General features: G+C 40.0%; 1 protein-coding gene across 1 annotated transcript in view; it reads left to right on the forward strand.

Annotated features, from left to right (window-relative positions):
- The first annotated feature begins 378 nt into the window (after window positions 1–378).
- The window catches only part of LOC139813868 (tyrosine-protein kinase Dnt), a 116,097-nt gene continuing 94,888 nt past the window's right edge, over window positions 379–21,587 (forward strand). The window contains exon 1 of the mRNA XM_071779674.1: window positions 379–796. Within this exon, the coding sequence (XP_071635775.1) occupies window positions 701–796 (96 nt within the window). The 5' untranslated portion in view covers window positions 379–700. The remainder of the gene's footprint in view (window positions 797–21,587) is intronic.

Raw genomic sequence — 21,587 nt, forward strand, 5'->3', positions numbered from 1 at the left:
ATCGACGAAGATCTATCGGAAGCGAACGGCATTCGTTCGCTTGGGCGCGAAAAAACCGAAATGTCGGCAGGTGGAGCACGTAGCGACGACGGTACAAGAAATACCGACACGCTAGCGGAAAGAATACGCGAGAAACGTGACAATAATCCGCATCAGCGCGAACTCGGCGAGGTCGAAGATAAGAACCAGCAAGATCGCGGCTCGGCTCAACGTGATGTGCAAGAAGAAACGAACAGATCGCAGATCGCGGCTGAAAAAAGAAAAGGCGACAGAGATACGGAGAACGCGATGGCGATGGAGGAAGATGGTAGAAAGGGGAAAAGCGGCGAGCGCGGAAATCCCGGCGAGAATCCTTATCAACAGTGTCGCGGTGAAGAACGCGAGAAGCGATTGTCGGATAACGGCGCGGAGAAAATCGACCGATTAGATCGAGTCGAGGAGAAGAACGTTGCGACGGAGATACCGGGGAAGCTGGCCAAGAGCCTCGAGCATGAGCTCGAGAATGAGCGTGGTCGACGCGATCGACGCGATCGATGCGAAAGCGAGGAAAACCCGGTTGCTCGTAGAGATAGGAAGAAAGAAAACAAGGATAAGGACGACGAGCAGGCAGATAGGGTGCGTTTAAGTAAGAATAAGGGGTCTGGAAGTAAGAGAACGACGGATTCGGCTGGTGACGCGGAAAAGGGACGCTCCGCCGTTAATGAAGAGGGAAAACTTCCTGCGAGCAACGGAAAGCGCAAAGGTGCGTCAACCGACGAGAGAAGCGATCCCGGGAAAGCGAGAAAACGGACAGCTAGTAAGTACATATACTCGTCTGAGATACAACGCTGCACAGATTACGGAAAAACTATATATCTCTCTCGTAGTTCAAAAACAAAGTTAGCACCTTGTCATCCATGACCGTTTGGCTTTTGGTGACATCCTGGTGATCAGTGATTTCCGTAGTGATCGGCGTCATTAAAATCTTTTTTAAAACACTTGGAAAAAACAAACACCATTAATATAGAATTTTAAATGACACAATAGCTAGATGATTATATAAAGTTAAAAGTGCGATAAGACAGTATTCATGAGGATAATCTTATTTAATTTTATTTAATGATATTTTATTATTTTAATATTTTACGATAATGAAAATTCTACTGTGGCGTGCACAGTGAGACATACGTATAACATTTGTTGGGCAAGCAACGTATTAAGTTTGATATGATTATCTAATGCCAATGATAAGACGCGAACGTTTGGCTTGGAGTTAATTGAGATCGCTTCCAGCACTTGTGTCTCTCGTACCAATCGCGTTATCATTGCGTATCGCGGAACGATGCAACCCGATCGATTCTCGTTATCATACTTGGACTATAGAAAGATTCCTGGTTTCGTCTAGACCCTTCAAATCCAATCGAATACCAATTATCGAACGCGCACTTTGTGGAGCTCGGCTGGACCCGATTGCCAGTTACCAAAATTATGAGAAAGATCGTACGATATGAAGCCAGACCGGCGAAGCCTGGCCTAAATTGGTAGGTTGATATCCAGACGCGAAAACTGATACAAGCGTGAAGTATACAAATGGCATGCTTCAAATAGTAACAACCCAGACAGCACTATGTCCAAAATCGGGATATAAGACATCTTTTAGACGTCTTTTAGCCATCTTTTACCTATCTTTTCGTAAGACATCTGAAAGATGTCTAAAAGATGTCTGAAAGATGTCTTTTAGACGTCTTATGTCCCATTTTTGAACATGCGTGCTGTCTGGGAAGCCTACTACAGGACAGTTATTCGCCTACTACAAGGTTACGAAGTTTATATTATTTATTAGATTTTATTACCTTAAGATCACGCAGCACGATATTTTAATTGCACAATTAATTTATTAAGGACAATAAGGACAATTTAATCTAGTTTAGGCGATAGCGAGTATTATTCATCAGCTAAATTAGTCGCATGTTAATACCGAATTAAAGCAGTTTAGAAATAAACGGGTTAAATGGCAGGCTAAATAAATGATGTTACAGCCAACTTCACACATGATTAGTTACTAACAAGTAAACAATTAGACCGACGAACGAAGTTAATGGGACGGTATCACAAACAAGCATGTATTTTAATCTGCCGTAAACGGCAGGGAGCCATGTGATATTGTGTAATTAATCGGAAAACGATGCAGTAATTTGTTTGTACATTAGGTTCAAAAAATACAGACACAGAGGCGCGGTATATTACGACGATGGATTAACGCTATTTTCGAGATTCCATCCCGATGGTTCTGGCGAGTTGTTTTATCCCAACGGCGTATTGGCTATTAGAGTCTACAGACCAGAAAACCGGAAATGTAATTGAGTTATCTACATAATGCGATTTGTACAGAGTATTTCATTACTATATCGGATATTTTCACAGCTATGCAGATTCGACAGGTTTTGTCGATCGTCTTTTAAGGAAAATAAAATTAATCGTCCATTATCCTAACTTAATTTGCGTATTAATTACGTGACACTTGAATGCTTTAAGATACATTATTTTTAAAATATTAAAATAAATTAAACCTCAGATTTTATTTACGTTATTAGAATCAAAATTTTATTTTTAATGTTATACAAATTTTCAAGCGTTCGTATTTCAATATTGAAACACAATCATCATGTTTCCTCTTGTCGTCTATTGTTTAACTAATTGGTAATTCTGGAATATTCTGTACACATACGTATGCAATGCGCAATACAGCTAAATTACGAATTCATCGTTGTCTATCGAAATTGAAGACAGATCGAGATAATGGTTGCTTTAAATTTAAAAAATATAGGTAATGGCATGGCGCACACACACACACACACACACACACACACACACACACACACACACACACACACAGTTTAAAGACCTTATATTATACAAGAATAATATTGATGCATTTATATAGCTTCTTTTATCGAAGCTTAATTTTAAAGAATAGTATTAATGCATTTATAGCTTCTTTCGTATTGATACATTTTAACTTATTGATGCATTTAAGGTTCTTTCATTGAATTATTGAAGCTTAATTTTAAGGAATACGTATAGAACATACGATTTCTCGTGCACATAAAGTACTGATTAGCGCAAAGTGGAAAGCTCTTTTATCAATCACCTTGATTGCCGAGAGAAGAATAAGAAAATAGAATGCAAATATTCGCGTTGGTGTGCCTTGAAAGTTTTTTATGACGCCAGATATAATTTATTGGCCATCCCAAACAAGTCCCCGCACTTTTATATGCGAGGAGAGCGCGCCGCGCTCCTACAAAACTGCAATATTCATTTGAATACGACCGAAAAAGGGAAGGGAAACGGCGAGAGAAATTGCGTTGCTGAAATCAACATATCCTACGCGCTTTCGTGTTCAGTTTCGAGTAAAATAAAAGTTTATATGGAAGCTATGTATACGCGCGATTGCTTACGAGGAAGAACGTAATAAAAACTTCATCTACACACATGTTGTAAAGCGCAACGAGATAAAAATGACTGAAATATCCTGAAGTAAAGGCATAATAACGAATAAAAATTAAATGTTAAAGCATATTTTCCGTTACGAATTAATTTTCTAGAGTATGACGAAGCAGTTGCGCTCGTGTCTACTCGAAGGTATCATATATCCATTTCTCTATAAATTAAATAATTAGGTAATATGTAAAAATCCCTTCGTCATGCATCTACTTGCCGTAAAAGCAATTATGCAAAGAAATTCTAATTAATGACGCGTATATGTGCAGCTTATGTATTTCAACGCGAGTCACGAGAACGTTAATATGAAAAAGAACCGCCGTTCGCGTATAACGGTCGATATTCTCGACCGCCGATTATCCTGATATTTACGGACCTTAACGTACGAATCGAATTTTCACATTTGAACGACATATAAATTCCGGGAATACGAAATCTCGCTATCGTAGCATAAGAGTAATCGTATACTATAAACGATCTCGCGCGCATAGCGCTGCAGTTACAGAACGGGGAAGGGTTCACGTAGAATTTTTACGAGCTTCCGGGCACCATCTCAATGGCCCTCCGTCTCACGGGGGTCATATATGCGCCGGGGCGCATATATACTCTAGATTAATATAATATCGCAAGGCGCAATGTTAATATCGTCACGTGAGCGCAGCGCGGCAGCCGGTATGCGTCGTATGAGGAGAGCCTCCTTGCCCTTTGCAATAACCGTGAGAGAGGTAACGAAGCGTGCTTATATTCTAACACGCGGTATGTGTGGAATAGCTTTCCACAATAATGGAGAAATTTAAATATGCGCGTTTCCTCAGCAACAAGGTCGTCTATGACGCGCATTCGGAGAAAGAGTCTAAATTTTGGCGTTATTATATGGTACGCGCGCGTGCGAGAATGTTTGCAGGACTCGTGAATGGCACCTATAAGTTGGCAAATTCGCGATAAATATTCCGTGAAAGCACTCGGGTCATCTTCACGACCCTTAACATCTCCAATGAGAATCCTGGGCGCTGTTAAATTTCAGGATTCTAGATTTTTAATCAGCTTTTACACAAATTTTTTTGGTAAAATCACACACATGCAATAATTTTTAGCAAATCTTACACCACCTTAGAGATTTAGTTTTTCACGTTATATACGAATTCTTTATGACTTTTGGCAGGCTAAATATTTTGAATTTTATTAATAAAATTTATCGCACAATTATTAATAAAAATACAACGCGAGCTTGAATAATTTAGCTGAAATTATATGCTATGCGTTTGTATTAATAATGGTCCGCTGAATACATCTGCATGCGCAGCGGATGACAACGGGTCGGCAGTTTTATAGGATTGAACACACGCAGTCGCATAAAAATTACAGGCTTGGCGGACTCAGCCGAATTGATGCTCACAAATATTACACGGAATTACGAACGAGAGTTAAATATCTGCTCGAGCGTTTTATTCGTTTTCATATTTTAGACTTAAATCAATCTCTTAAATTAATTTCCATCTGCTGAATCAACTTTAGCTTTCAATGACGTGTTTTATAAAATTACTACCTAGTGGCTAAAAGATGCGAGAAATATCTCGCTTTTCATGAATGTAGGACGCGTAATCAAATATGCATCGACTTCCTATTAAAGTTATTTTAAGGCCGACCTAGTAATTTTGCAGCATTCTTAACCAGCTCTACGTAACGTGATTGTCTATTAGTGTCAACACGATGGTTAAATGATTCAAAGTATGTTCAATGTATGTGCAGAATGGATGGATAATCGATAGAGTTACCTATATCCTATATCAAAGGGGTTGTGGATAAGTTTACGTTAGCCCTTGCGTCGCGACGGTTGCGTGCAGTTCTCTAATTGCGTACGAATCTGATTTTCATCAAATATCGACATTGATGGGTTTGCGCGATTGATGGGTATATACAGAATTAATGAGCGTGAATTGCACTGTCGAGCGACATGTATTACACATTCGATTAGAGAAATTATCGGATTAACGTGATTAATTTTATTCTGAATAATGAGGCGTTATCTGGAAAAATTTTTAATATCTTCCAATAATAATAAAATTATAAGCGCAATCACGAATAAACGTGTTCTCAACAGAAGTTACGAAATTACGTTTTAATAATAATAATAATAAAAAAAAAAATTAGTATAATTGATAGGGTTGCTGTACATTTAATTTTACGGAAAATAGGATAATAAAAAATTAGGGAGAATAATAAAGAAACATAATAAAAGATACGGAATCAATTAAACCGTGGGAGTTAATGTGCGCAATTAACCGTGGACATTAATGAGCGAGTATTTTTTTCCTACCTAATGTCGCACCAGCGCGAGAGCGAGGGCGATTCACTTAAAATTCTTGCACGAGCATTAAGTGTCTTATTACGTTACTCCCGGAGAGAAAGAGAGTCCAGGTTGTGGTCCGTGTATTTTCTTTTCGCCTTTTTTTTTCCCACGTTTTTTCTTATCTGTCTCAACTCAATTAACGCAGCTCTTTTTCTTTTCAAAGCCCGCGGAAATTACAAAGCGCCTCTACTCACCGTCGCTTTATCACCCATTCGCAATTATTTTTGCGAGAGAACTGGCACGGCCTGGCGCTCTCGTCACGATGCCTAAGGGACATAATTCCCCGAGGCGCTCTCGTCCGAGTTCCTCAATTAACGCATCCGCGCTGCTTACTTTGCCTCAAATACGACGTCGGGCGAAGGGGGTCGTTAGCGCGCGGTATTCTTGCGGCGCGGAGGGGCGCAATATCTCGGCCGCGATCAAAGGGAACGAATTTCATGTAATTACCGGCGAATACGCATTTCCGTGGAAGACGAGCCGAAGCAGGATGATACGTGGATGAATTTATAGCCGACGTCTACGATTCTTTCAGGATCGCTCTCATTCACCCTGGCCTTTTCCGATTTCTCGCTTGCCGCTCGACGCGCTTTTTTCTCTTCCCCTCCTCTCTCTCTCTCTCTCTCTCTCTCTCCTCTGTCTTTCTCTCAAAGCTTTCACCAATTAAGGTGACGCTCACGCGGGAAATGACTTCCTGGTGGCCGATGTGTAAAAGACCCGACGGATTACGCGGCCCGAGGGTGCTCACTCGGTCGTTTCTGAAATTCAGTACGAGTCCTTTGATCCTGTTTCTCCTCCTCCCCTCCTTGATTGCAGGTGTCTGCCGGAGGGACATTTAAAAATATTCACCGCAATTCGAAATAATGGAAATGACGCTACGTGCTCTGTCGTTACGAAGAAATGCTCTACTGTTAGTTTTAAAGCGTTAGTATTCGATATTTTATTATAAGCACACGCGTCTTTTTAGATAATTTCGGAAGTTATAAAATTTACCGCATGTATGAAATTTTATGCAGAAAGATAGCCTACTTTTATATTCGTGATAAATAAATAAATCTCAAATAAAATCAGTACCCCATCGTTCGTTTAATATTTAAATTACGCTTTCTCGTAAAGTCTGGAAATGCGACAATCCGGAACAAGGGTGAGGACATAATTTGGAAAAAACCTTTTATGTATAGCACACGTTATGTATAGTACACGTGTTTTATGCCTCTGAGACTTGATTGTCGATCTTTGTGTATCGATAAAGATTTACAGTTTGCGTACATAAAACGCGTCCGCCGGAGACGACTTGGAGACCAAGTGAAATAAAGCAGCTAATAGGGAGAACTCGTATCGTAAAATCATGCTCGTCCGTATTCTTATACGCGAGTCAATAACGTCCCGATAAAACCGCCCATAAAATTTTATTTCGATGGCAGTACATAGCTTTCTCGATATTTTTCGTTATTAGTACTATAGTGATAGAAAGTGTCCCCGCGATATTATCATATATTTGGCTTTCTCGCCTTAAAGGAATCGGGAATAATAAATCTTTATTTATTTTGTAAATCCTGCATAAATCGCGTATATTTGAAAATGGAATGTATTTCATAAGAATAAAACTTTCACCACAATTCTGAAATATTATTAAAAGCATCTCAGAATTTAGTTTTATATCGGTTTAAAAAGGTGTTAATTAACATTTACAAATCAAAGATCATTAAATAATGTTTTAACATGTACATTATTGTGAAAGACACTGTGTATGCAATGTATGCATCTTAAGACTTAGTTATCTATTTAAGAATAATATATTGGAGACAATATGTGTTTATTCTTTTTCAATTTATTAAAATGTATTGAGAGAAATTATTTTTTTTCAGAAGCCGATTTATAGAGCAACAATTTTTATTTTAAATTGCAAAGCTTTCAGGGAATTGATTTGTATTTTCGATTAACGCGATAGTTTGCAATCGTGGCTCGTACTGCGGTAAAGCTGAATATAAAATTTAATCCTCGACCGATCTTCCTCGCTCGTGCATTTTGGATAACTGTTACAGTCAGCGGATACGTTGCTGGTTCACACGATCCGTTCACGAGCTACTTTCGCAAAACGAGCTTGCAGCAGGTGAGTTTAAGTTTCCTGCGAGAGAGAACTCCAGAGACGCTTTCGCGACGATCGATTCGAATTTCCAAGTAAGTGAGTACAACCGCCTTATTCTACACTAAAATGACACGTTTGTGACACGTTCAGCAAACTCTTGATTTACAAACAACTGCGGTACTTTCTGGCGATTTTGCGTAAATTGTTACGTAAACTTCAGCTGATCCTGGATTACACAGCTATCACTGATAAAATTGAAGAACAAGTAATGTTACCATTCGACCGCGTTCGAGCGATAAAATACTTGTAAGCGCTCGATATCGCAAGAGTTACGTAAGATAATCGACGGTGTAACGCACCAACACGTCAACGTGCGGCTCGGAAGAAACGAATTTCATCCCCGTACGTCGCTGAGCGATAGTTCGCGAGGGAGGATCCGAGGATCGAGACGCGTCAGAACGTTTCTAATATCCTGTCTGTCGGCGGGAGATGAGGTGAAAGGGCATCGAGGATCAGCGCGGGACGCGATCGCGAATAGATTTGACGAACGCCCGCGGTGATCCCCGGAGGGGGTGCGCACAGGGAGATGGGGGAAGGGGGTGATATTCTATTCCCGACGAGCTGGCCCGGACAGTTACGAATATTAGATTAAACGCCGCTTCGATCCCCTGTCATTAGCAGGATGCTCTAATCAAAGTCGATCCAAAGTTCGGTACCCGGTTCGACGTGGGTGGTGCGGCGTCTTATTAAAGCAAAGACAGCCCCTCGGCACTTCTCGTCCTGCCCCGCAGCCATCTATAGAGTATAACTCGCCAGCTTATCCGCGTCGTTACTCGCCCGCGGGGGCACCCCGCATTAAGGGATCATAGACGGATGATGCGCGCGTTAAGTGTAGTTTGCCGAGGTGCTGTAAGTGAATTATCCCCGTGTAACGCGCCCGTGATCGACGTCGATGTCGGTGCCATTTCGGGAGGTATACGGTCGTCGTGCATCGCAATTTGCACTTAGGCGTCTCGGATTCTGGCGCATTCATTGCACGCTCGTGAATGCGCGCGAGATACAACTTCATCTATGGGATTAATTGAGAGGAGTCGTTATGCTGTAATAGCCGTCTCGCGTGACGCGAAAATTGGATCGCGTTTAAGCGGCGGTGTGCGTCAAGACACAGGGTCGGTAATCAATGCGATTTTTGCATGTTACGTTGCGTGTTACCCCGGTCTCCTCACAAGTTAATTTAGATAATAACGCTTTGTATCTTTCATTCGGTTTTTTTTTTTAATAATTGTACGACGCCTAAAGGTATCTGCGCGCAAATTTACATAATCTCTCGCACAAGTGCTACGTACTACGGAGAGCGCGGAAAAGATAGCGGTACAATGCTACTCCACTCGTTTTTACGTTCGTTAAGTACCGAGCGTTTACTTGATTATTTATTGGCTTTGCGCGAGTGGACGAGAAGAGCGACGCATTAAAGCGCACGATAATGAGAAACGTCGCGCCTTAACGGAACACTCGGTAGGTTCCGCCACTCGTTCCGTGCCGTAGTGCATAATCGTTATCGTTTTCATTATACAATACGTTTTCTACGGCGCCGCCGCTACGCCGCGCCGCGCCGGTCCAGACGCGCGGTGTTCCTCGAAAACGCGACAGAAACGGCGCGTTCCAAACGTCCCATTCACGCTCCATTTCTCGTACACATTCATGGTCCATTAATTTTTAACTGTAGGTACGTAAGCGTACGTGAGTTCATGCTAATTTTATCACTCGCCGATACGGAAGAGAAAGAAAGAGAGAATGAGAACGGATCGAACGGCTCTGGTCATAATCTTCGATGACTAGATAATTAATTTATTATTGTTAGATATTGTTAATTAATATAGATGAACAAAAGTTGGAACAAAATCTGCGCGTTAAATAATAATACAAATTAATAATTATGTGGTATTAAAAATTTTATTAACAAACTTTATTTGTAATTATATACGTATATATACGTGTACGATATTGGATTTATGACACAAGGATTTGAAGCTTTCAAAGATTTGAAAGTTCGTATAATTCTGAAGAATAAGTCACGATCTGAAACTGTTGGAAGAGCAATTTTTGTGAAACTTTTCGATATGTTTGCTTCACGAGACGGAAGCTAAGTCCTTCAAAGAGAATCAAGTTGGTTCTCTTTATCGGATGCGATGAGAAGACTCGCGAAAAATTCCCCCGGTTCATCCAGATAAGCGTCGATACGCGCAAGTTTGGCGAGTTTTTGCATTTTTCAATGTGTCCAGCGCAGCACCGACAACCATCGGCGGCGGATTCCTGTCCGATTTCTACGGGAACACGCCGAAGTTACCGCACGGTTCAATGGGACAAAGAGATACCATTGGTACTATTGACGCTGCCGACTCGATCGATATTTACTGAGGCGTACATAACTCGATAGAATACGCGAATGAACGTAGTGCGCAATCCGTGTGATAACTCGCAGCTTCGGGCATTGCTGGATCAAAACATTGAATAGATTCACCGCTGAACAGAAACGCGACAAATTTGTCACCGAACAATTTCCTCGAACACATAAAGAAACGTATTATTTACGTAATTAATAATATACGCGCATTGCGCAAATAAAAACAAAAAATGCAGTGCCAATTCTCAGCGTAGATTTGAGATTAAATGCCAATTAAAGATTACCTTTTGATATCGTATGTATTAAATAGAGAACTAAAATACAATAAAATTTAATTCGTGTTAAAAAGATGGATTATCATATTTGGGCCACTCTGCACACATACAGACTGCATAAATACAGACGAAAGACCAAGGAAAAAGAGTTAAATAAAATTTTAGACTGTCAGTGGCACAAAATATAAAAGTTTTTTTTCTAAAAAATAAAATTCCGCACATTTTGCGAACAAAAACTGCATTTTTTCATTTTACCTCCATTCTATGTGTGGCAATTTAGTACGCAAACACAGATAAAAGATATAATTTTCGGCACAAACATTGCTCATGTAATTTCGCCCGGAATTCGTGTACCTAGAATCTTTCCTGTTATCTTTTTCCTTTATAAAGTACACTGCCGCGTATCCGAATTATTGACATTTAACCATCGATATTATCTCGTGCGGCGGATAAATCCACCTGCTCGTCGTTCCTCCGCGTCGAGGTACGATGCGGGAAGCCGGAAATTTTATGGAAATTATGCTCCAAGAAGAACGAGATGAGATCCTGCTACGGCGACTCGCAAATCGAACGCATTAAAAGTCCATTATCGGTCGCTGCGAGAAAGAGGAAGAGAGAGAGAAAGAAAGAGGAGGGAGGGATGAAGAACAAAGAGAAAAAAGTGATGGAAGTGGACCAAAGCATCGAGGAAGATTCAATTGGTCATGGCCCAGCAGTTAGTTAAAATTCTACTACTTGTTAATCCTTAACGTAATAATCTGCCTGCTGAGACATAGAATATCAATTGCTAAATAATGATAATTTAGTTAAAAGCCATTCATATTATTCTCTAATGCTCGTATTTTTTAGGACACATCATTAAAAATTACTACTCCAAAATCTCTTGGAGATATTGTAACCATATATAGATAATACAAACATTAAAACTACACATATGTACCCCTTAATTTTCAATGAAGTCATTTATCATTTAGCATCTATGATCTACTGAGAGTTTTTGATTAGAAAGTGATTAAAATATATGATTATGTCGAACTGTAAATACTGTTTCAAGTTTCTGACAACTGTGTGCTATATATAGTTTTACGAACACGTTTAAAAAATGTTTCATTTCATTATATATATTTGCAAGTTTCGAATACATGTTTATAAATCAAGACAACTGCCTTAAATTTCACTTATCTTCATCAAATAATTGTTTTATCCTAGAGTCTTTTCTACAAAATAATATTTTCTTGTATTCTATATCAGTTAAAAGATAACATTGATGCCTTTTTCCATCATTTTTTTCCTCTTTTTCCACTCAATGGATATGATGAACGAAACGAACTCATTAACTCTATTAATCTAACATATAGTTCACGTAGGGCTGTTTCCCCGATTATATGTACTTAAGGAAGGGCGACTGAAAGGCTGCTTGTGAAAGATAAAAGGGTGGTGACCCCTCGAGAAGATGGATTCGACAATATGCTAGACACGATTCGGGCATTATTATAACATATTGCGAAGATTTTCTTTCGTTACATACAAAAGGATGCGAATGAAATAGAAATTATTGTAGTAATTTACATTTAATAAGATATTTTTGTATCTATTCTAGCTCACATATCTTTTTGTTTAATAAAAAAGCAGTATTTATTAAAAATATATAGAATTTGGTAAATGTTACTTTGCAGAAAGAAAATTTAATTTTGTAGGTACTAAAATAATTATTTGATGCGTAACAATATCTTGATTTAAAGATACGCATTTAAAACGTATAGATACGTATAAAATATTTGTTGTCACAAAGGAATATAATCCCGTAGAATCAAGATTCTCAGAAATATTTCGTTCAATATGAAAAGCTCATATATCAAAAGCATTTTTCCTTTCTCGGAAGTTTACAAAATGAGCGTTAAAGCGTGCGATCGATGGAAACCTTCAATCTAATCACCGAGAGCTACCCTCTGAAATTCGAAACGTCCTGTCAGGATCGATGTCGTACTCACACTCGCTGCGCGTGTCGTCGCGTCGTGCCACGTTGAAGCGCGCGCAGAGAAAGCGGAGTCATACATACATGTATATATGTATATATACGCGGGGGCGCACACTGCAGCATCCGAAGAGACGCGGAGGAAATCGCTGTATAAGCTTAAGAACATGTGTCTGCTCCGGGATAGGGTAGGTATGTAGGACGTTATCAACGTGCGCCACATTGGTCCGAAGGCCGAAATACGATTTCGTACTTTGTTCCCGCGCGGGGGGGTTCACGATAATTGCGCAGAATTGCGCCGCTTAGATTACAGCGGAGAGTGCCTTCTTTGACGGCCGGAATCGCTCGAGTGCCCTTCGGCAAAGGCGAGCAAATTCGGAGGCGATGGGCGCAAGTAATTGGTGCAGCGAGGCTGAAGCGGATGAGAACGGAGGCCGGAATTAGATGTTCTTACGTAACATTGAGAAAGGAAAGGAGTTGGCGTTTTTCGTATCTTCCTGGATTCGTAGCAGAAAAAGAGAAAAAAAGAGAGAGAGAGCGCCGTTCCTCGCGGCCAGATCGGACGAAACGAAGTAGCGTGAAATACCTTGATGAAAGAATTATTTATTAAAGACCGACGTGCTTCACACGGAATACGTTGGCTCTTCGAGGAACCTTCCTTTGGAAAGTTTACGTTTTTCTTTCGTGTGATAGAGCGGGCTACACAGATTAAAGTTTAGAAATTGTCTTATTGCGTATAGGTACACATATAATTAATGAAATTAAGGAATATAATACCAAGCTTGTAATATTAAACGTAACGCTGCGTTTTTTTCCAATATTTCATATGTAAGATTACAAGATTATATACATATACAAATATTTTTTAAATCGAATATGTTTCCTCTAAACTTGATACTGACTACTGATCTGATGAACTTGCTATGAAATACATTTTGAAGCCTGTTTAATATTTTGCATTTTGTTGTATCAAAGTGGCGTGTGCGTCAGTCAGCTGTTTCGAGGGAAAACAGAGCGATTTCGCGGCATTAATTTAATAGAATCAACCGTTGGGAAGCTGTTTGCACCGTAAGCCTGCCTACGTGACTTCCGCTAAAGACGTCGGCTTATTTCCCCCCCGGCACCGCTCACACTGGGCAAACAATGGCATTAAAATCGGTTTGGAACGATTCGGCACCTCACCATCGACACCGTCGCATTCCGCCAATTTTCCGCGTTATGATCGCCAAGGCAATTTAATCGGCTAACCAACAGAAACGCGATAGCTTTCGCCGACGTGTAATATCGATAACGAGCGCACGGAAAATTACTTTTTCGCTTTACTATCAATTAAAATAGCTCTCTCGCGCAACTAAGCTCTCTAGCATTATCACTCACTTACATAAAGAACACATTTAACGCAGGGAGATGAATCATTGGGGTTATTCGCGGGAAATATCGGCGATCATATAGGCAGGGTGAGTTTAATAACAGTACCTATGTACATACAGCGCGCGCATTCGAAATATTTATATCTCCATTCCGGACGACCGGGGAAACGCCCCCTTATTGTCGTGGAGAGTCGCGACAGAATCGACCTTGGGTTAACAAAATATCATGACCAGGAACGGAAAGAATTTATAGTTTATTAGCTTGGAGCTGGCTAGCTGGGTAGCTATTGGGCTATTGGGCGAAGTCCATTTAAACTTCCCTGGCACCGGGAATAGGATAATAAAGAAAGGGAAGACCAGAGGAAAGAGAAAAAGGAAAGAAATAAAAATGTATGTAGACTTTGCGCAAGCTACAGGCGAGTTTCGAGAATGTATGCGAGAAGATTAGAAATCGAAGATTTTAGCATATAAAATATCATTTACGAATGTACAAGTGGAAATATTTGAAAACTTTTTTCTCACAAAATTCAACATCTTCATCTCAATTTTGCAACATTTTCCGTATCCCTTGTGCAACTTTCCTTTCTCATTTTCTTCTTTTTTACATTAGCGAACTACAGTTCGTATATAGAAATCGAGAGATCCGATATTTGCGATGTCATCAGTTCACGTGCATGTTTTATCGTGAAACATTTCCAATATCGTACGCCATCAGGTCCCCTCGCAGATTCCTCTACGAATGAAGCAACAGAAACTAGTAGGCGGAACGCGCGCGGATATGGCGATCGGCCAAAAATTATGCATTCCGTCGGTTAGGTTCGGCCTCGCAAACAGCAATTTACAGCTATTCACTATACGTATACGCGAGATCGAGGATCATTCTTCCGAAGGAAGTGTAGGATTGGCCGAAGCACACGTCATAGACCGCCACTCCCGTTGGGAATCCGTCGTGGCTGACGGGTCCGCGTTTACCCTCCGATGGCTCGACGGAGAAAGGGGTCGCACAGACGGGAGGGACGATCTTTTACGAGCTCTTGGCTCGCTTGGAAATTTGTCTGGATGCCATGGCACCCGGGTATCCCGAGCGTCGGTTTTTCTTGGCGAGTTAGGGCCCGCCGAGAGAAACAGGAAGTAGTAAAAGAAGCTTCGACTGTGTTTCCTCTCGCGTGTTCTTAAACCGTCGGTATATATACGCGACTTGCTTCCTCTCTTCCTCACCCTTACGCGATCTGTTCTTTCGTTCACTGTCGCAGATAGCTCTCCGCGTCGCTAGTAAATCCCCGTCGCACTACCAGCCACATTACTCTCGTCCGAACGAGAACCGTCCGATTACGAATAAACGACGCTACGGCGGCGTGGGTCCGGATAAACGGAACGATAGGCGGACGAGACGAATAAATCATTGGACGTGCATCGCGCGGCATTCGTTTTTACGATCCGTCGCGCGTCGCAGCCGCGCGGTTTGCGGCGAATTCGCACCGGAGCCGGTAGCGAGACAAGTCAAGTAGTAAATTACCTTTCTTTCCCATCTTTCTCAAGCAAGCGCTACTTATAAGATTACGGGCGTTCCACAGACGTGTTCGGGAAACAAACAGTAAATTGTAAAACAAATGGTTATAAATATATTTAATTGTGAAAGTTATTATTTTATTTATATTCGCTAGAACTGTCAAGATTCATAAATATAATTGAAGCTTCTTAAACAAAATCAAGGTAAAACTCTTAAAGTTAAAAATGCAAGGAATATTAGCACAGATATCAAAGTTTATAATGTTAATGACTTTCTTCATTGAAACGCCTATTATTATACAGGAAAACTTCAAATTTTAGGAAAATATTTATTTTGCCTCGTAACTCGCTGTAACTCTCTATTAAAAGTTAGTAAGTTAAAAATTAACTTCCATCTAACTGTTATCTCCCAGTTTTAAACAAATAACTTATACAATTGACTCGCCTTCTCTGTAAATCTTCCGTCAATTTAAATAAGGACTATACTTTCTCGCTTATTCTTCCAACATTACGCAGATTGCGGTACCTGTGTACCCACCTGGAGAAGTAAATCCCGCGAAGAGGTAATTTCTCTCTCGCGCGCGTAATATATACATCGGTATGAATTAAACCAATCTTCTGATTAACCAATCCCGATGATTACAAACGGCGCGCTTCATCTACGGACGGCCATTAACGTGAAAGGCTTCACGGATGGCCCGCGCCTCCGGATTCTCACCGGAACCGTTCTCTGTCATTGGCGTTCGAGAGTTCTAAGGTATTTATCACCGATCTTTCTCGCCCCCCCCCCCCGCCTTCCTTCTCTTCCGGAGCTCCGCACCTCCGAGAATCACGCGGAATCACCGGTACGTGAAAAGAAACGAAAGTAATCTCGCGATTCTTGTTCCCGCCACTTCCGCCTCCACCGTCGCTTCAGAGAGGAGGAGGAAAAAAAAGTGGACGAGTACAAGCGGATTATCTGTCGGCGAGCACACATTGACATCCGCAAACTGCAGTTAACTACCGTCCGCCAATGCATATATTTGCTTTTTAACCTTTAAGTGTGTAGCTCAGCATATATGCGATCTCTCGCTTATCACAAATGTAATTATACTTCTGTAAACGTAATTATTATATATGCTCGAGAATATCTAGATTAAATCTCTAAATTTGAGGCGAAGCCAGTAAGGGAAGGATTTTTACAAAAACTAAAGGATCACTCAAAGTTTACAATTATCGCTTTTGTCGCTTGTAATTGCTTTAAATTCTTTTAGAAACATAGCAGGAATATTAGAACTTTTAGAAAATAATCGGAACTTTTTGCAAATCGCACATATTTAGTACGTAGCGCGTACGTGACAAAATTAAATTATTAAATATGTAAATATTTCAAATAATATAGCAAAATATATATTAATAAATATATTGATTAATTTATATTTTTAATGTGTACGTGAGTGTGCGTGTTCAGCTTTGCAAATTCACGCAGAATACAACCGGATTATTTTAATGTAACAGATTAATTTTCGGTAATAGTGGAAAGTGCTGCGGGGATACTATGTTTATAAATCCACGTATATTCTACCGCAAATAAACATACACGACGATCACGTTCTGCTAAAACCTCCCGCGGCCGCGCGAGCTTTGCAAACATCTCGATATTACAACGTCGCGACATGCGAGAGAAATAAACGTACATACGCTGAAACAAATCTAGCGGGAATGTAATTTCGAACAATCGATAGGAAAACCCGTGGAGAACCGCGCGATGTCGCGTAACATCGGGGACATGTATATAAGCGCGGTCGTCGCGGCGTGACGGCAAACTTTGGGGGGGCCGCGAGTTATTAATTTAATTATGTATGCGAAATTCAATTCTCTCTCGTTAAAATGCTCGCTAAATATTAATCGATCGAACGTCAAACGCCGTTCGAATTATCGCCGGCCGGCGCGGGCGGGAGGAGGGCAATTAAGTGGCCAAATATTATTCCATCGTAAACACATTGGACACGCGCATTCCGTCGCGTATAATGGGAAGAGCGTCGTTGAAATCACATAAATACTTTCTCGATCAAATAGAGCAGGGATCGCTCTTCAAACAGACGTCGGATTTAATGTGAAAAATGAGACGATAATCTATATCGAGATTCAGAATGCAAAGAACGGGATGTGCTCTGTTTTTTCATTAGTCCCGGTCCACAATAGGTGTTTTAAGCCCTAAGCCTTAAGAAATTGTTCAATCACAGTTGAATTTGACGAGAATAATTGACTGTGACTCAATTTCTTAGGGCTTAGGGCTTAAAACACCTATTGTAGACTGAGACTTATCGATCTTATGATAAACCTGATATATTTTTGCTGACTGTTATTTACTAGCTAATTATTAGCATCTTTTAAATAATAACACAGTTTTTTATAAAGAGAAAGATATGATTGACGCCTCTTTTGTAACTGCAATATTTTGTAGATATCTGTTAAAGTAAAATTTTCAATACCTACATTGGCAATTATTCGTTGTGTTTTATATTTCAACGTTTTATTCATTATAACATTGTACGTACTGCAATCATGATAAGAACATATACAATATTCAATACAATCATTTGCAAAACGCAGAAGACCCGTTTTTGTTGCATGTCGTTACATCAATTTTTCATGAAGTTACACTGTTACATTGTTTTGAAAATCGGATGGGCGTGCGCCATAAATACATAAAAGAGCAAAAATATGCTGCGCATATTTTTTGCTTGTAATTTGACAGATTTGTTATTTAAAAAACAGGTGCAAAACATGCGAGGTGCTTTGAAACATGATAGTACGCTGACATCGAGAGGACGCGCGCGCTGGACATGCAATTTCACCACTAAATTGTAATCGTCGATATAATCGTAATATTTTTGCGTAGAAAAACCGCCGCGAAATAATTTTGAACTCTGGTTTAAAATCTAAAAGTCTAACGGTTCCATTGAGCACAAGGTTTTATGTCTGTGAAGTTGGCCCCCCTTTTTCAAAATTCGGAAATTTTTATTAGAGTTCTGGATTCCCCAAAAAAAGTTCTAGAGTTCTCTGTAGTTTTTAAAGAGAGTCCCGTCATTTAAAGTGGTGAAAACACCATTTTAAAAATGGGGGAGCTAACTTTACGGCGCCCCCCATTTTTGAAAAAATAAATTTTTTATGGTAGTTCCGGATAGATTTCGATGAGTTCTAAAGTTCCCTATAGGTTTTAAAAAAAGTTCCGTTCAAATAAGCCCAAAAATCAATGTCAAAGTTAAACAAAAAATTTCCACTTTTTTTTTTAAATCAATTTTTTATGGTAGATTCAGAAAGATTTCGACGAGTACTAGAGTTCCCTATAGGTTTTATAACGCTCCGACCAATATTTCAAAAGTTACAGGCCTCAAAGTACCGCACCTCGAAATATTCTAAGTCCCGAGAGGTAATTTTTTTTTTTTTTCGGAAATCGGCAGTTCTCGCTAGAGTTCTGGTGGCCCCCCGAGGAGTTCTATCGAAAAACTATTAGGGTCCGAAGCGCTCCGATCAATATATCAAAAGTTACAACCCTTCAAAGTACCGCGCCTAAAATTAAAAAATTATTTTACCAGAGTTCTCGCGGGAGTTCTGGTGGCCCCCCGAGGAGTTCGAAAACTATTAGGGTCCGAAGCGCTCCGACCCATATTTCAAAAGTTACAGCCCCTCAAAGTACCGCGCTTAAAATAAAAAACATTTTACCGGAGTTCTCGCTGGAGTTTGGGGTCCCCCGAGGAGTTCTATCGAAAACTATAAGGGTCCGAAACGCTCCGACCAATATTTAAAATTTACAGCCCTCAAAGTACCGCAACTCGAAAAAATAGGGTCCGGGGGCGGCGACGCGCAATGCTCGCAATATTCCGATATGATAAATTGTCCAAATTATTATTAATATTATAATAATTATACTAAGTCGGACTCTCTCTCTTTCATAGTTATAATAATATTAAGTTATTACTATATAGGCAAGTTTTTTAGAGTAATATTTTTAGTAATTAATAATTTTATAATAATTAAATGTAAAGTAATTAATGGCCTTAAATCGCTAGTTTTGCGATTAATTAGAAACTTCGGATGTAAAACTAATAGTGCGATTTGCAAAAAGTTCGATTATTTTCTAAAAATTCTAATATTCTGCTATGTTTCTAAAAGAATTTAAAGCAATAAAGCGACGGGGTAATTAGTACCGCAACTCGAAAATATTCTAAGTCCCGAGGGGTAATTTTTTTTTTCGGAAATCGGCAGTTCTCGCTGGGTTCTGGTGGCCCCCCCAAAGAGTTCTATCGAAAACTATTAGGGTCCGAAGCGACCCTTCGCTTCGGACCCTAATAGTTTTCGATAGAACTCTTTGGGGGGGCCACCAGAACTCCAGCGAGAACTGCCGATTTCCGAAAAAAAAAAAATTCCCCTCGGGACTTAGAATATTTTCGAGTTGCGGTACTTTGAGGGGCTGTAACTTTTGAAAATATTGGTCGGAGCGTTTCGGACCCTATAGTTTTCGATAGAACTCCTCGGGGGGCCACCAGAACTCCGCGAGAACTCCGGTAAAAATAATTTTTATTTTAAGCGCGGTACTTTGAAGGGCTGTAACTTTTGAAAATATTGGTCGGAGCGCTTCGGACCCTAATAGTTTTCGTTAGAACTCCTCGGGGGGCCACCAGAACTCCAGCGAGAACTGCCGATTTCCGAAAAAAAAAAAATTACCCCTCGGGACTTAGAATATTTTCGAGTTGCGGTACTTTGAGAGGCTGTAACTTTTGAAATATTGGTCGGAGCGTTTCGGACCCTTATAGTTTTCGATAGAACTCCTCGGGGGGCCACCAGAACTCCCGCGAGAACTCCGGTAAAATAATTTTTTAATTTTAGGCGCGGTACTTTGAAGGGCTGTAACTTTTGAAATATTGGTCGGAGCGTTTCGGACCCTAATAGTTTTCGATAGAACTCCTCGGGGGGCCACCAGAACTCCAGCGAGAACTCCCGATTTCCGAAAAAAAAATTACCCCTCGGGACTTAGAATATTTTCGAGTTGCGGTACTTTGAGAGGCTGTAACTTTTGAAATATTGGTCGGAGCGTTTCGGACCCTTATAGTTTTCGATAGAACTCCTCGGGGGGCCACCAGAACTCCCGCGAGAACTCCGGTAAAATAATTTTTTAATTTTAGGCGCGGTACTTTGAAGGGCTGTAACTTTTGAAATATTGGTCGGAGCGCTTCGGACCCTAATAGTTTTCGATAGAACTCCTCGGGGGGCCACCAGAACTCCAGCGAGAACTGCCGATTTCCGAAAAAAAAATTACCTCTCGGGACTTAGAATATTTTCGAGGTGCGGTACTTTGAGGGCCTGTAACTTTTGAAATATTGGTCTGAGCGTTATAAAACCTATAGGGAACTCTAGTACTCGTCGAAATCTTTCTGAATCTACCATAAAAAATTGATTTAAAAAAAAAATGGAAATTTTTTGTTTAACTTTGACATTGATTTTTGGGCTTATTTGAACGGAACTCTTTTTAAAACCTATAGGGAACTCTAGAACTCATCAAAATCTATCCGGAACTACCATAAAAAATTTATTTTTTCAAAAATGGGGGGCGCCGTGAAGTTAGCCCCCCCATTTTTAAAATGGTGTTTTCACCACTTTAAATGACGGAACTCTCTTAAAAAACTACAGAGAACTCTAGAACTCTTTCTGGGGAATCCAGAACTCTAATAAAAATTTCCGAATTTTGAAAAAGGGGGGCCAACTTCACAGACATCAAGGTTTTGCTTATCTCGGACGATTAGTTTGCGAAATATCGTCGATTAATTATGAAAATAAGATGAAGTTTGCTTTGAGATTTTTATTCTTAAAGTATTCCCGTGAAATTGCGAATCGATACAATTGCCAATACTTTTGCCCAAAAAAATCGCAAGAAAATGATCTTGGGCTCGTTTGAAAGCTAAAGCTAAAACTCTAGCAAGTTAAATTTTAATAAGTATTACATTTATTTCAGATAAATACTTTGCAAGATCGTTGACTTATTATGTAAAATAAAATTAATTTTATTCAAGAGAGAATCAAAATATTTAACGGTTTGTATATTAATTTTACGCTAAATATTCTATTTTGTACGTTCCGGACTAATTAATACTAAAT

Source organism: Temnothorax longispinosus, chromosome 5 (genome assembly GCF_030848805.1).
Source record: "Temnothorax longispinosus isolate EJ_2023e chromosome 5, Tlon_JGU_v1, whole genome shotgun sequence".
NCBI classification, from domain to species: Eukaryota; Metazoa; Arthropoda; class Insecta; order Hymenoptera; family Formicidae; genus Temnothorax; species Temnothorax longispinosus.